At 42.5% G+C, this 17411-nt stretch overlaps 2 protein-coding genes across 3 annotated transcripts in view; both read right to left on the bottom strand.

Moving 5' to 3' along the window:
* The window catches only part of EPM2A (EPM2A glucan phosphatase, laforin), a 35176-nt gene that overhangs the window by 13203 nt on the left and 4562 nt on the right, over positions 1–17411 (bottom strand). For both annotated transcript variants that reach the window (XM_083607831.1, XM_083607832.1), the window contains exon 2: positions 6650–6824. In XM_083607831.1, the coding sequence (XP_083463957.1) occupies positions 6650–6824 (175 nt within the window). The remainder of the gene's footprint in view (positions 1–6649; positions 6825–17411) is intronic.
* The window catches only part of LOC310759978 (pancreatic secretory granule membrane major glycoprotein GP2-like), a 52072-nt gene continuing 47297 nt past the window's right edge, over positions 12637–17411 (bottom strand). Inside the window, exon 10 of the mRNA XM_083607825.1 lies at positions 12637–12896. The gene's annotated coding sequence lies outside the window, so the exon portion shown is untranslated. The remainder of the gene's footprint in view (positions 12897–17411) is intronic.

The following is a 17411-nucleotide window of genomic DNA, read 5'->3' on the forward strand; positions in this document are numbered from 1 at the left end:
TGCTACAACAGGCAGAAAAATTATTAAGCTGTCCGCCAAGACCCTTAGCAATTGCCAGGTAGCCCGTGGAAGGGAGTTTAGAAAATCCCAGAAGGAGCAGCATGAGTAATAATGGGTAGTTAATTGGTCCATTCATTATAATAAAAGGATAATTCACTGATGGAATCCTGTCATTGTTCATTCAGGGATGGGGAACTTGTAGTCCTCCAGTTGTTGTTGGACTCCAATTTCTTCAGCCACAGCCAGCATGGCGAATTGTCAGGAATGATGGGAGATGTGATCTAAAAACACCTGGAGGGCCACAGGTTCCTTATTCCTTATATAGACTAAAGTGCAGTCCTATACCCACTTACCTAGAAGTAAGCCTCGCTGAGCTCAATGAGACTTACTTCTGATATGTAGAAGATTGTGCTGCATAAGTCAGCTTGCTTCAGTTACAGAAAGGGGGGGAAATCCCCAACATCAAGAACTGATTTGCAGAGTAGTTTAAACCACTGAGCCTCTTGGGTTTTCCGATTGGAAGGTCAGCGGTTCAAATCCCTGTGACGGGGTGAGCTCCTGTTGCTCGTTCCCAGCTCCTGCCAACCTAGCAGTTCGAAAGCACGCCCCCCCAAAAAAAGTGCAAGTAGATAAATAGGTATCACGGTGTTTCCGTGCACTGCTCTGGTTTCGGTGTTCCATGGAACCAGAAGCAGCTTAGTCATGATGGCCACATGACCTTGAAAAACTGTCCGCAGACAAACGCCAGCTCCCTTGGCCTGTAAAGTGAGATGAGTGCCTCAACCCCAGAGTCATCTGCAACTGGACATAACTGTCAGGGGTCCTTTACCTTTACCTTTTTATACATTATGTAGCAAGTTACCAGTAAAAATAAGCAATAGTTTCCTAGCATCTTGAAAACTTGGGGTGCTAATAGTCTCCCCCACAATACCTTTATTCCTATCTTTCCACCTCAGTTGTCTGAACAAAGTGTAATTGCTTTCTCTTTTTATAGGAAGGGGTTAATTTCACTCTCAAAATTATGAAACCCATTTTATCAACATGACCTCTTCCCTTGGATTTAATATTAATGGAAAAAATGCATGTTCTGTCCAATTCCTTTACTCTTTTGTATCTATCAGGTATTTATAATCTTGGTAAAAAGTTGTGGGGAGTGGGAAGGAGAATATGGAATGAGACACATCGTTCTGATTTTCACGTCTTCAATGTTGCTTAGCCAGTAAAGAGGAAATGAAATCCATATTTCAAACAGGTTGGCAAACTGACAGAGCTCAATTTTTTTTATCGTGGTTCACAGAGATTTGAACAACATTTTTAACTGTTATAGGAGCTGTACATCTAGCCCCCTGAGTATCACAATAAAATCTCCCGCTGCATAGCATTAAAGTGGGGAAATGGGAGATTTTTCAAATGAGCCTCTTAAGTACTCTCTCTACAAGCACAGCCACAATTCAACTGTTTGGAATTTTGTTTTCTGCAGAAACAAAAGGTCTCACAGGGAAAAAACTGCAATGATTCAGTAATGTTTGTTTACTTTTAAAAATAAGAAATGTTATAAAAACTAAGCTATAGGCGAGGAATATGCAAGTTTTCTTCTGATAAACCATATATAGGCTTCTGAGCTAAAATATGAAAGTTGTAGATAAGCCTGAAACAATATACAGTCCAAAGACACAATAAGGTTGCATCGGTAGGATTCTGGAATCCATGAGGATTTGAACTTATGTTCTCTTATGATATATGAGGAGGCAGGGGGAAAAGAGTCCCTGTGCTCTCACTGGGCCTGTGGGGTGCTAAAGTATTGTCCAGAGCAGAGAGGAAGGAGAAAGTACATTTATTTACTTATTTCAGAATAAATACACTCGGGGAATACTCAAGTGGTGTACAGGCACTACAGGCATATGCCTCTGGATTCACACGTAGCTGCAGCAGTCTCAGGGCCAGCTAGGGAGGGGGAAGAAATTCAGATTGCACTTAAAGGTGAACCCACCTAATTCACATGTTCTGAAACACAGCCATCCTTCGAAAATTTGATGACTTTTGCAACGCAATTGTCCAGCTAAGCTGGATGTGTACAAAAACGCATATATTGGGGTGAGTGTGCATTAAAATTCACATGTCTGAGAAAACAACATACAAAAATGTGTATATTAGGGGACATAGCTAACCTAGAAGCTCAGCTGCAAAGCACTCCGCTGGGATGCCAGAAGAAGTCCAAAGTGTGGATAAGTGATGATGACTTGGCCTATGAAGTTTTGTAGCCAGTAAGTAAAGGTAAAGGGACCCCTGACCATTAGGTCCAGTCGTGACCGATTCTGGGGTTGCGGTGCTCATCTCGCTTTATTGGTCGAGGGAGCCGGCGTACAGCTTCCGGGTCATGTGGCCAGCATGACTAAGCCGCTTCTGGCAAACCAGAGCAGCGCATGGAAACGCCATTTACCTTCCCGCAGGAATGGTACCTATTTATCTACTTGCACTTTGATGTGCTTTCGAACTGTTAGGTTGGCAGGAGCAGGGACCGAGCAACGAGAGCTCACCCCGTTGTAGCCAGTAACCAAGATTAAAAGGCTTTATCTATTCCAGAGGCTATCAGCAGAAACAAAAGAGTAAAGTTGGAGGAATAGTCACTGTAACTGGAAGACTGTTGGGAAGAGAAAGTGTAATGTGAGAAGCATGATTGGCTGCCTACCCTGGCTTGGAGAACTGTCTGCATACTGGATTCATGGGTGAGGGAAAATAAGCTCTCTTATAGGTCTGTTTGCCCTAAACAAACCCCAGACAATATTTAATGAGTGGAATCAGTGAAGATTGGGAAGCATGCCTGACTTTATCTGAGATCCTGTGCAGTAGAAGCAATAGGGATGATGAAGGGGAACATTTGTTACCCATAGCGAGACATCTAGATGAAACAAAAATACTATAACAAGCCAAGCTTTCAAGCCTTGGAACCATGAAAGGCAGATGGGTTCAGAGAGATGGACAATTTGTATTTCATACAGTATTTTAGATTCAGACATATATATATAGAGAGAGAGAGAGAGATGCATTAAAGTTGCACTCCTGTATACACTTGTTTGTGAGTATAGTGCTTAGCTCAGTTTCCATAGGATCAGGCTGCCAATTGGAGTATTTTTAAGACAACAGGTCACACATTAATAACAACAGAAAACTTAGGGTGACATTACTTGACATTGCTTTGCTCTTTTTTTCTTTTTTTGCTGCTCAGTTCCTTACGTGGGATATTTAAATGATAAATGATGCACTAAATATATTTAACTTTCCTGAGCTATTTGAGTTCCAATGCTGTTTGGTCTGAAATCAATGGCAGAATTCCCACTGACTTCAAAAGGGACAGGTTAAACCCATTAGCATGCATTAAAAGCAACTCAAGTCTTGTTTCCCTGTTTTAAATGAGAGCCTGTATCTAGACTCTCTTTAAAACTTACAATACAATCAATGACTTTGGCTCTGTAGCTCATTATTTTTTAGCCTTGTTACTGATGCAGTTGCTATTGAACTTCTAGGGAAAGAGAAGGGGAATTGGGCCTCAGAATTTAGTTCCAAAGGTAGAAATCCCAATAGATGCCATAGCTCTGTTCTTAATTAATTATTTAACCACAGGGCATCTTTTCAGCTTTCTACTCAAATGGCACAGCTCACTGAATTCCAGTTAAAAGTCGTCACTTTCTCCACCATAGCTCATGCTATAATTTAGCAATAAAAAATCACTCCAGGGTGACACTTAGCACACAGGTTATTTTTCTTTAAACAGCTTAATGGATTTCTTGCTTCTCTTTCATACTTAGTTCTCATATACATACATATGAATATATATATATATATATATATATATATATATATATATATATATATTCCAGACAAAGCATTTTTCTTTTCAGAGGTATATTAATAATTCACTGTTGACTTTACCTTTATTAACAATGATTAGAAGTTTTAATGGCCTTTATGAAACAATTAATTTTGTTACAGCAAGGCAAAGAGTCAAAGCTAACATAGCCACTACCACAATACTTGCTGCAATTGTTCTTATAAAATACTTATCGAAAAGATTTTTAAAAATCCAATGCATTTTGAGTATAAGACTCTTCCATTTAGGGTAAGTAATAAAGCAATCTTGAAAACTACTTATTCCTGACTTCAAGGTGGCATTTCGAGTTAAGCTCATTATCCATTCCCAAATGTTATATTTGAGGCACTGCAGTACCACACTGCACATATTCATGCCTAAATGGTTGACAGCTAGGCCTGAATGCGGGTCTATGTGCTGACAAGGCAACAAGCATTAGAGGGATGTTGCCATCAGTTCTTGGGACCTGACTACATTTGTAGTGTGGTGGGGATCTGGAAGATCAGACATTATCCAAAGCTTGAATCTGAGTTGCAAACTACAAACTATCATACTGACCAGTTTATTTTCAATTATTACAGCAATATTACAATTACACTGCACTTGATCCAGCAAGGGAAAACTATGTGCTGAAGAAAGGTTACATGCACATAGCCAACATGGATGTGTATCTGCACGGTTATACTCAGCCGGTCACTTTCAACACTATTATTTTTTTAATGTATGACTAGAGCTGGACGCGGGTGGCGCTGTGGGTTAAACCACAGAGCCTAGGACTTGCCGATCAGGAGGTCGGCGGTTCGATTCCCTGTGACGGGGTGAGCTGCTGTTGCTGGGTCCCTGCTCCTGCCAACCTAGCAGTTTGAAAGCACGTCAAAGTGCAAGTAGATAAATAGGTACCGCTCCGGCGGGAAGGTAAACGGCGTTTCCGTGCTCTGCTCTGGTTCACCAGAAGCGGCTTAGTCATGCTGGCCACATGACCCGGAAGCTGTACGCCGGCTCCCTTGGCCAATAAAGCGAGATGAGCACCGCAACCCCAGAGTCGGTCACGACTGGACCTAATGGGCAGGGGTCCCTTTACCTTAGAGCTGGATCAAGGCTGTAGGATTGGGTGAGGAATAAGAGGAGATGGGCGGAGGAAGGGGGTGTGGTGGGGGCGGGCTTGCCTGGGTGTTACCACTGGGGGGGTGACAAAATGCCGGGCGGCACTCACCTCGCGGCCTGCAGTGCGCCTGCTTCACACGTCTCTCCTGCGAGTGACAAGGTGGCTTGGGCGCCCACAGGCTCCGTGCTGCCCCAAACGGTCCACCCACCCCCCCCAGCTGTAGGGCAGCTGAGTGGGAGTAGGCAGGCAGACTCCTTGGAGGCCCCACGGAGCATCCTGCCCCAGCTCGCCCCGCCCCCCAGGCAGGTTGCCCCACCCCTGGGCGCAGGGCACGTGCGGCGCCCAATCGGCTTGCTCCGCCGCTGTATGAACCCCAACTTTTAAAGAGCATATTTGGAAAAATCTAGATCACTTCAAAAAGTCATATTGTAATACATCTCAGTTTGAATGTTCTGCCTTTCCAAGGCTGGCTCCTTTGGGGCAAATCACAACTTTCCCCTTATATATCACATCTTCAAATGCACATACACCCAGTCGTTTTCCTTTCACACATGAGGTTTCTTTTTAAGATTACTTATTTATAATTACATTTATACCCCACCTTTCGTCCAAGGAGGTCAAGAATAGGGGAAGCATGCTTAAAGAGCCAACCTTGGCATCTGGTGCTCTCACATAGCTCTATCCCATTTGCTTCATGTTGGCCAGCCTCAGCCTTACAAGGGAAGCCAGCTGCACGTACAGTATGGCAGCTCTGTGGCTTTGTTTAAAAGAACCAAACTTGCTTATCTCCAAGTGCCAGGCTCCTGGCACTGTACCTGTCTACCAGTCTTACACCTACTGCTGCCCAGCTTCCTGACCCAGCATCTGGCTTCATTCTCAGCTGCCAGCTTCTGGCTCTGCTCATCGCAGTTTGACTGTGAATTCCTTATCTCATCTCTTTGTTTTCCATGTTTATTCTCTTCACCATTCAACACCTGGCATCTGTTATTACCGCTATTAGTCAAGATGTTGAAATTGGAGATTAGCTACCTATCTGCAGATGTTGTAGAATGCTATTGAGAATCTTGTTTACTGGACAATAACTATTTTAGTTCTAGAGGGCAGACAGGACAATGCTTTGCTACTTCAAATAAAGACGACAGCAGCTGGTGTTAAAAATAAGCATCCCGTGTCATAATCAGATTGTCAGTTGACACAATGTCAGATGTTTCTAAAATTATGTAAGTTAAGTTGACTGGCAGTTTTTCGCATTAGCTGATTCCAATAATTGATCTTCCAAGTGGTATCAGTAAAGGAGACCACCACTTATCAAGTGCCCCATAAAAGCATGCAAAAGCAGTCTTCTGATCATCCAGGGCAGCTAGAAATTCACCTTGAGGGTGGGGGAACAAATGTGTAAATGTGAGTTTCTAGTCAGCACAACTGCAAGCAAAACTTTTGAAAAAGTGACTCGGGTATCTGAGCACCCACATGTTTACATATGATCACCCATCAGCAAATAATACGAAGTATTTTGTTTTCCCAGCTAAGTCTTCAATCTTAATCATACTTATTAGGACATAAATCATACTGAACGCAGCATGACTTGCTTCTGAGTAGACATGCTTAGGATCATAGAGTAAATCACCATCTTCCCATGCTGTTTTTCATAACACCTAATCTCTTTTTTTTGTTACCTGGAGTAGTGAATAGCTTGATGTCCAGCAATATTAAAATAGAAGTCAGTTGTATGTTTCATCTCATCAGTATGGCCAGAAACCTCAATCCAATGGCCTATTGGGAGGCAGTAAACTCCATCGACCAAATTGCTTGGGTTATAGACACTACATCGATCATGGTGGGGCCCATTGCCTGAAATGAGAACACACACAATTTGTCAGTCAATATAGCTCAATGGTGTAAAAACAAAGAGCTCTGAATTCATGGGATTTTCATTCAGTCAGCAGGGAGGGTACACATTATAAACACACACAAGCAAACATATTATAGGTTGATCTGGACTTAATCATACTTAGAGTAGACCTACTGAAATCAAAAACTAAAGTCCAGTTGATTCCAGTTGCTCTGCCATAAGCATGACCAAGTCTGGATTCAACCCTATCTGTATCCTGTTGTGGGGAAAGCAACGCAGCCATCCATTGGAGTAAAAGTCATTTTCCTTCAGGAAATGGAAACACAAGGTGTTGTGTAGTTAAACCTAAATTTAAAGGGGGAAATAACTCCTTTCATTAACTGTCACTAGAATTCCTTTTCTCACAAGCTAATGACCACATGTGCAAAATGTTACTATTCAGTGATGCCTTCAAAATACTGTTTCATCTACAAGGTTTTCTAAAATTTTCACCTTTCTTATTATAAATCCATCACTCAAGGAAGCAGATGTAGTGAGAACTCCTGAGCAGATGACTGCCACATTATGTTTCTAAATGAAGTGACCTAGACACCAGCAACCACTTTGTGCTAATTCTGCACCAGAGATTTCAACACACATTGTTTATCTGTGGATTCCTTCCCTATTTCAGGCATTAAGAGTGCCATCTGCTGTGTAAAACATGGCATGTGCCACCATGAAATCTCTTGCCTGGATTTGTAAACCCTAACTCCATATTTGGAAAGCCAAACAACGTTTTTTCTAGCTTTTACAGACTGTTTATGAAACATCTGGTTAACTCTTGTTTTAAAAGTAAGGCGTACTTTAGTGAAAGAGAATAGAACTACCAGAAAGGTAGATCAAAGAGACAGGAAGTAATATCAAATATGGATCAAATCCTGTATAAATCACCATTAGCCCAAATGGACTTGTTCCTGAGAACAGAGACTCCTCCACAGAATCACCACCAGGCCCCCAAAGTAAATCAGTACTGGGGACTACTTCTTCTTCTTCTTCTTCTTCTTCTTCTTCTTCTTCTTCTTCTTCTTCTTCAATGCCCCCCCAATTGCAAGATCAGTTTGGTCTTGAGCCAGAGAATAAAATCAGAGAGGCATCTAAAGGAGAAAATGTTGTGCAAATCTGGTAGATTGAAAAAGGTCTTCCTTTTTCTTTTTTAAAGTACAAGTGCACAGAAAAACACAGACATACACATTTGCCCACAATCAATCTTAGGTTTCTAGAACTTATGGTGGGCAGGGAAGTACTAATTGACACAAACGGACAACAGCACAAAGTGCGAATACATCCCATCAAGCACTGCCCAATGATGTAGATGGGAAACATAATGGTAGATTTCAGTGGCATAAAACTGGAAGCCCTCATGTGTGGATGAAGATGCACAAATGACCATATGGAAACAGCTACCTACATATGCATTAACACTCCACTGTGGTGATGAGAGATGAAGTTCTAGACCTTATTGAGAAATTGAAAAAGGACAAACCATCAGGTCCAGATGGAGTTAATCTAAGAGGGGGGAAATCCATATGAGATTGGGGGCAGGTTATGGGGAGGGAAGGAATGGTATCCCCTGATAGATCTTTTCTCTTGCCCAGACCAGACCATTCTGGTAATAGGGGAATTGGAAATGCTAAGAGCAGGAGCGGCTACTGAATTCAGCTCATGCCTCTCCTCCTGTGAGAGACACAGATCATCTCTCCAGGCCTTTAATGAATACAAAAAGATATACTCATTCACAATCTGTTCCTTTGTTTCAGAACAAATGAAAAATAAACCTAACAGGCTCTTTTAAGTTCAGCTTTCTATTCATTCTGAAATTACTTCAAGCCCAGATTTGGATGTACTTCCTTGGTGTTCCTCTGAATTAGCAGATTTAGTTGATCAGTCCCCAATCCACACATACAATGAAAACAGGCTTTGGGGCCAATCTTGAAGGCTGAATTTCATGTAGAAATATCTGGACATAAAATGCTCTTGTACGTGGTAGAATATGCAGCTCACATCTGGCAAAACCACAGTAGGGCAACAAATGTATAATATATCCTCATACGCAGAGGCAAGAAATATCACCAGATTTACCTATTTTTGCTCAAAAAGGAGTTAACATAGTATCACACCCTTCATGAGGAAGCTTTTTGGTGTTTTGAGGGAAGGACTGTGATTGGCTACTCAGTTTGTAACTTTAAGCAGTTATACATTGAAAAATAAATGTCTGCAATATACCACTTTAGAAATAATGGCTGTTTAAATCATCAACCTTTTTTCAATTTCCACATATCCCCTTCTCCCATACAGAGTTTAAAGGACAAAATTAATCAGTTTCCACCCACCTCCTCTTTTACTTGCTGAATAATAAATGAAAGAAACACAAAAATCACTTTGGAATAGGGATGTGGCCAAACAAAGAGCACATTAGTAAAGTCCAGATCGATTGACAAATACATTTTTCTCTCATTGCTATAGCTTTAGCTTTCCTATTTGGATAAATGTAGTTTTAAGAATTTCTTTTTTAAAGAAAGTGTTTTCTTAACATGAAATAAAACACAACCTTGTACAGCACCATTGCAATATTTAATCCATTTCATTTACAAATCACACAAAAGCTCAGATCCTATAAGTTAGCTCAAGGAAGTGCATGCACGGGAAGCTCCTGGTCCTTCCTTCCCACTGTAACCATCCTTGCCTGGTTTTTGCCCCCGTCCTACATTGTCCAGGAGCAGTTTTCCAGGGGACAGAACAGCAACTGCTCACATTTCCACTTACAAGAATTAGATAGCAGAGAATGGGAAAACCCTATGCTTGAGACCCTGGAAAATTACTGCCAGTCAGAGTGAACAGTACTAAGCTAGATGGACAAATAAAGCAGCTTCCTATGTCCTTCCTAATATTGATTGATTGATTGTATTGATATATCACCTTTTCCTCCAAGAAGCTCAGGGAGGTATACATGGTTCTCCCCTCCCCCATTTTACCTTCACAGCAACTCTGTAACGTAGGTTGTTAGGTCCAAAGACAGTGACTGGCCCAAGGGTACCCAGTGAGCTTCATGGCTCAGTGGGGATTTGAACCCTGTTCTCCCAGGTCATAGTCCAACACTTTAACCATTGCATCATACTGGCTTTCCAGTACACACACAAACACTTCTACCAAACTAGAAAAGGAGCGGTTGAGAAAGGGCCTGTGGAAGCCTGTAGGCTGCTCTCAGGCTCTTTTGCTCTTATGCAAACACAATTGGCATGGGGAAGATGGTTTCTGTGCAAGGACACTTTACTCGACGTGGTGCGCAAAGCCTAAAAGCTGGAGCTGTGTGCCTGCATTATGTCCGTTACTGGTGTGGCCTGGATATCCTATGTGGAAGGAAATTTTCATGTCTAAAGGCTAAGATTAAAAACAATGGAGCCCATCACTGACAAACATTAGGAAGCCAAATAATGGTTATTCTTGAAAGGATATATTTCTGTATCAAGGATTCCGAACTAAGTCCTTTTTTATTCCACTGTTGTTCAAAAACTCTCCCATGCAATTTGCTTGCACATCAACATGTCCAAGAACAAAGCAATCAGCAAACTCTGCCTTACAAATCAATCTTTGTGAACAGTCTTTCTTTCAAAGCCTGCAGGACTGCCCATATGGCTCCTGGCATGATGCGTAAGAAAGATGATCAAACTGGCATATCAAAAAGCCACTGGCTTTATTGCAAAGGAGATTAAAACAAAGATCTCTGAGCAATGAGCAGCTCATATGGGAGAGAAGAACAAACAAGAATATGAAAAGCAAGTAAGACATGATCAAAAGAAAGAAGTAATCCAGAGTAGCCCAAGATCAGTGATGGGAGGGAAAACATAAGCTCCAAAAGGGTGTGGGAAGAGGGAGGAGGTGCAAACATCAAAAGAGCTGAATTCAAGCACACAACATGCTGGGTAGCATCTTATGCATAGAAACCTGTAACACAAGCAGGCTAAGAGTCCTAGGGCAGTTCCAAGTGGTCCCAGCGTTCTTGTAAGGCGTCCACTATCCACTTTCTTAATGGTTGCAAAGTAAAATAGGCATAGAGAGCAATGTTTCTAGAAAGAAACATCCAGCTAGCCAACTAAGGAAAAACCATATTGAATGCACCATATTTCATGTGCTCTCCCAGGGGAAGCTGAGTACAGAAAACAGATTTTCTCATGGTGTGATATGTTCACTAGATCTGAAATTGGTGCCCTTGTTACTGTTCCAGAGACTTGATCACCACACTGGGTCTGGCACGTCTGTTTGTAAGTTCTGTTTTCTGGATTGTGACTGCACCAGCCATGCCATTTGTGCATTCATCAGCACTGTCAGATACAGGACCAATAATTTCAGGGTGTGTCCTTCCCAAGTGAATCTGCTGACACTGGAGCTCACATTGCATCTCTCAAACACTAAGGAGACATCTCTGCTACATGACATCAATGACTGTACTATACAGACTCCTCAGTATCAGGAGATCTCTGAGAAGCTTTCCCCAAACTTGACACCCCACTTCCTAGAAAAATTCAACAGCTGCAGAAAAGGGTACTGGCCCTTTAAGTGCCAGATGCAGCATTCAAGGAGCAGGGCTTTCTTCTGGGATAGCTCAGTTAGTAGAGCATGAGACTCTTAATCTCAGGGTTGAAGGTTTGAACCCTACACTGGGCAAAAGATTCCTGCATTGAAAGAGGCTGGATTAGATTACCTTCATGGTTCCTTCCAACTCTACCATTCTATGACTCTATTACCTTGTGTAACTAGCCCAGGCTACAAAACTCTACCAGCTGCTCCAAGGCACCACTGAAACAACTTTATTTTCTGCCTCTGCTACACTGCTACAACTGTAACCCTGATCTTAGCCAAGGTCTTGGCCTTGCTTTGCTTTACCTATCATGTTTCAGAACCCTGGCTCTACAGATCTCTAAAATCTATATGAAACTGCTGGGAGAGATCATCAGGGGGTTTGGGCTGGGTGTTCATCAGTATGCAGATGATACCCAGCTCTACCTCTCTTTTAAATCAGAACCAGTGAAGGCGGTGAAGGTCCTGTGTGAGTGCCTGGAGGCTGTTGGAGGATGGATGGCGGCTAACAGATTGAGGTTGAATCCTGACAAGACTGAAGTACTGTTTTTGGGGGACGGAGGCGGGCGGGTGTGGGGGACTCCCTGGTCCTGAATGGGGTAACTGTGCTCCTGAAGGACCAGGTGCGCATTCTGGGACTCATTTTGGGACTCACAGCTGTCCATGGAGGCGCAGATTAATTCTGTGTCCAGGGCGGCTGTCTACCAGCTCCATCTGGTACGCAGGCGGAGACCCTACCTGCCTGCGGACTGTCTTGCCAGAGTGGTGCATGCTCTAGTTATCTCCCGCTTGAACTACTGCAATGCGCTCTACATGGGGCTACCTTTGAAGGTGAGCCGGAAACTGCAATTAATCCAGAATGCGGCCGCTAGACTGGTGACTGGGAGTGGCCGCCGGGACCACATAACACCGGTCCTGAGAGATCTGCATTGGCTCCCAGTACGTTTCCGAGCACAATTCAAAGTGTTGGTGCTGACCTTTAAAGCCCTAAACAGCCTCGGTCCTGTATACCTGAAGGAGCGTCTCCACCCCCATCATTCAGCCCAGACACTGAGGTCCAGCACCGAGGGCCTACTGATGTTTCCCTCATTGCGAGAAGTGAGGTTACAGGGAACCAGACAGAGGGCTTTCGCGGCACTGGCGCCCACCCTGTGGAACGCCCTTCCTTCAGATGTGAAGGAAATAAGCAGCTACAGTGGTGCCCCGCAAGACGAATGCCTCGCAAAACGAAAAACGCGCAAGACAAAAGGGTTTTTCGGGTTTTGCGTCGCTTCGCAAGACGATTTTCCCTATGGGCTTGCTTCGCAAGACGAAACGTCTTGCGAGTTCTTGCGAGTTTGTTTCCTTTTTCTTAAAGCCGCTAAGCCGCTAATAGCCGTGCTTCGCAAGACGAAAAAACCGCAAGACGAAGAGACTCGCGGAACGGATTAATTTCGTCTTGCGAGGCACCACTGTATCTTCTTTTTAAAAGACATCTGAAGGCAGCCCTGTTTAGGGAAGTTTTTAATATTTAATGCTGTGTTGTTTTTAACACTTGACTGAAAGCCGCCCAGAGTGGCTGGGGAAACTCAGCCAGATGGGCGGGGTATAAATAATAAATTATTATTATTATTATTATTATTATTATTATTATTATTATTATCATCATCATCATCATCATCATCATCATCATCATCACCTTCCCTTGGTGCTGAACATCACCACAGAACAGGACATTTCATTAAACTCCCCATCATGATCTTGAGGTCAGTCAAGATCAGTGTTTATGTGAACTTATGACCACCCTCCCCCATGTGTTTTACTTTCCCCTTGCTTACACTGAATTACATTTGCCATTTTAATGCCATTTTCACACATTCTGGATACATCTTTTGGAGCATTTCACAATCCTTTTTTTTCTACCACCCGCAGTGGTTTGGTGTCATAACTTGGCTACCTTACTGCTCATTCCAGATCATTTTTTGAACAAATTGTTTGGGAGAAAGATGACAGAATTGTGTGGAAAAAATAAAAATGCTATTAATAAGAATAGCAAAGAAAATTGTTGTTGTTGTTGTTGTTGTTGTTGTTGTTGTTGTTGTTGTTGTTATATTTCCCCAGAATAGCTCAAAGGTTGAAAGCTAGTCTGTCCTATATAATTGAAAGAGACTGCTGTTCAAATCCAGACAACTGGGTTGCAGCTCAGCAGTTGAATTTATCTGAATAAACTATGGGGGCAGGGGGAGAATAAGATTTTACAATATGTAAACCTGGACTAATGATTATAGAAGAAACACAGACAGGCAGATTGACACAGAACTCGTGTGCAACATTAAACAGGGAGGTGAAAATTCAGCTTAGCTGGCTGACCAGATTCTTTTTTTAAAAAGTTTCATAAAGAGATTCAGATAAATTATTTCCAACTTTCTGTAGTCTTGCATTACAATGAAAAAGAAAATTCATTGAGGTCCAATTTTCACTTACTGTACTTCAAGGAATGATATTTACCTGTTATCATTATTAGGCTTCACCATTGAACAAAACAAGTCCCACGTTTCTAAACCCTTGAGATTGGAGTCTGTTATGGAAGCATCCCTACTATTTCACATTTTGACTTACCGTATTTTTCGCTCTATAAGACGCACCAGACCACAAGACGCACCTAGTTTTTGGAGGAGGAAAACAAGAACAAAAATATTCTGAATCTCAGAAGCCAGAACAGCAAGAGGGATCGCTGCGCAGTGAAAGCAGTAATCCCTCTTGCTGTTCTGGCTTCTGGGATAGCTGCGCAGCCTGCATTCGCTCCATAAGACGCACACAAATTTCCCCTTACTTTTTAGGAGCGAAAAAGTGAGTCTTATAGAGCAAAAAATATGGTAAATTCAGTATTAGATGGCTTGAAATGCAAGACTGAATTGGTATTGATTGTTACTGTATAGAGCTATGGACATGTTGAGCTTCCTTCATCTATCTCAGCACCTACTTCTGTCCTATTATCACAGTACCATCGAGAGTGTCTTAACCTATAGTGTATTATCGTGGTATGGGAGCAGCTCCGAAACGGATAAAAAAGCTTTACAGAGAATAATTAAAATTGCCCAGAATGTTATTGGGCTCCAACTACCAACCCTGGATGAGATCTTCACGTCTCGCACTTTGAAGAAGTCACACAATATCCTGAGAGATCCCACCCATCCTGCTCACAACTTCTTTGAACTGTTGCCTTCGGGCAGAAGATATAGGACAATGAAAACACGAACCACACGCCTTCTGAATAGTTTCTATCCAAGAGCTCTGATTGCACTAAATAATGATCTCAGGGCCAGTTGCAAGAAATAGCAAGCAGGGAGTAGGAAGGAATGAGATAGGTTTTAGGTTATGTTATGCCTTTAAATAGGTTATGTTATATTCTGGATTATGTTATGTTTTATAGATTATGTCTGAATAGGATGAGAGTGTTGGAGATACGTGTAAATGTGTATGTGAACCCGGTCTTTGGGGGGGTGTTTGATTTTCGTTGTTGTGTATACTGTGTATATACGGACAATGACAATAAATTTATCTATCTAAATAGAGATGGCTCAGACCACTTGGCAATGGGCCTGCTTGGTTTCCAAATAGCATTTCCCCTGTACATTTCTAAAGCCTGGCTTAGCATATCAAAAATGCAAAGGTACATTACAAAATGTACATTACAAAAACTGTATACCTAGTCTCTGTTTTTCAGCAAATTATGGTGGATAATAACTTAAGTAAAGATATAGTGTCTCCCCCCCCCCTTTAGTTGTTTCAGCAGTAAACAATAGAAAAAAAAGAATACTCACTTGCTATTCTGAATGTGTTAATTTTTGCTCATTGGATCAGTTAAAAAACCTGTCCCTTCGTTCAGGGAACTGAGGCATTGCTGTGTTAAGTATAAGCTTTATTCACACACACACACGAATCTTGCAAGTCAGGAAGAGAACAAAACCTTTCTGTTTTCAAGTACTTATAGGTGGCACAGAGGCAGAGATAAGGCTGCAATCCTTTATATACTTACCTAGAAACACAATGGAACTTACTTCTGAGTATACATGCCTAGGATTATGCTATAAGTCTCTTTCACTGCTCTTATTTACAACCATCAAATGGGCAATTGCAAAGCTAAACCTAAAGGCTTGATAAACTGTAGCTAAGGAGCAGAGCACATGCTTTGCATGAAATAGACCCAGGTTCAATCTCCGGAATTTCTAAGCAGTGCTGTGAAAAACCCTTGTCTAAGACCCTGCCAGACAGTTCAGACAATGCTGAGCTAGATAGACCAATGGTCTGACTTCAGTCCCTGGCATAACACTCAGAGTTGGTCTGAGGAGATAGACTGTGATGGTACATTTCATCCCCTGATTTTTGCCCCCACCCAGAAAATATCCAATATGCCTCCACTGCCTTTAAAGCCTATGCATGGGGGCACAAAACTGGAAGGGGAAAATCTCAGGCTAGAGTTGCTACCTGTCCCTATAAAAAATGGGATCGTTCTGGTTTTGGACAAAAGTGTAACCCCTGAAGTGTAGGTGGGTTCCCACAAGGAAGACATAGTGATAACAGCAAGAACCTTTATTGAACTACAGAACTGGACAACAGGGGCAAAGCAACTGCTTATATACATTTCTGAAGGCCTGGGCTACACCCACTCCCAATGTCATTGGCTGCCTAAACTTCCAAGCTGCGAATCATAAGTCAGAGTTTAAGGGCCAATGGCAGAGGCCCAAATCCTGAAATGTTCTGTGACTGGATATCAGGTACTAAATCAGAACACAGGGGCTCAGAATCCTTAGTCCAGACTCAAGCTCAGGCAACACAGACCACTGACTACAGTGGTACCTCGGTTTACAGACGCTTCAGGTTACAGACTCCGCTAACCCAGCAATAATACCTTGGGTTAAGAACTTTGCTTCAGGATGAGAACAGAAATCATGCTCCAGCGGCGCAGCAGCAGTGGGAGGCTCCATTAGCTAAAGTGGTACCTCAGGTTAAGAACAGTTTCAGGTTAAGAACAGACCTCCAGAACGAATTAAGTTCTTAACCCGAGGTACCACTGTACATAATATCCCCTTTCCGATTTGGACTTCAAACAGGATTCCTTTTCCTCCACATTTGAGCTCAGCCAGCCCCAAATGGCACTTGCATCGCTGTTGGTGTGGCTGACAAGGTACAAGGTACCAGCCCAGTACAAGGGACAATAGAGAAAAGGTGAAAGAAGCAACCTCTTCTCCCTCCCTCCCTCTTGCTGGTGCTCTTCCTATGCTGCCGCCCCCAAGTCTAGCATGATGTGGAGCTACCACTGCTCAGCCCCCTCTGCCACACTGACCTAACCTCTCCTCCTCCCTCCTCTTCCACACTCTAGTCTCTTCTGATACCAGCATGGGCAAGAGGCTGGAGCTTCATCTCAAGTCACCTGTGGGAGCTGGCCATCTATCCCTGGCCCCTGCCTACCTATGCGAGTTGAGGGAAAGTGCAGGGCCAAAATGGTGAGGGAAGCGGGAGACCAAATGTGGGGAATCCCCCTCCACAATGTGGGGGAGGATTTGGTGCCATGAAAGTATGTGTGACCCTCCCACCCCCACCCCCACCAGTCCTTTATTTTGTGTGACCTGTCTCATATTTTGCCCAAAGGTGCCAACCCAATTTTAGACCATACCAGAAAACTAACCCATAGAAGATTGCACTATTTTCAATGTTTTGATTTTACAACATGTTCGTGTTTACTTCTAGTCACTCACAAAGTATCCTTATACCTGAAAACATTAAAAGATCTAATACTGTTTGCTCAGCAAAAGGATTGAAATAAGCTGTGCTTTTTAAAAAATTAGGCAGTCAATACCTAGCTGTACTTAATGTTCCTTCCCTTCTATTATTTTTTAGACAAGATTGAAATGCACAAAGGGAATAAAATTTAAATTTGTTGAGTTAAAAGTCGATTAAGCTCTCATAGTGCTGTCTTGTAGGAGAAATGA

The sequence above is a fragment of the Podarcis filfolensis genome (genome assembly GCF_964270895.1).
Source record: "Podarcis filfolensis genome assembly, chromosome: 3".
Classification (NCBI taxonomy): Eukaryota; Metazoa; Chordata; class Lepidosauria; order Squamata; family Lacertidae; genus Podarcis; species Podarcis filfolensis.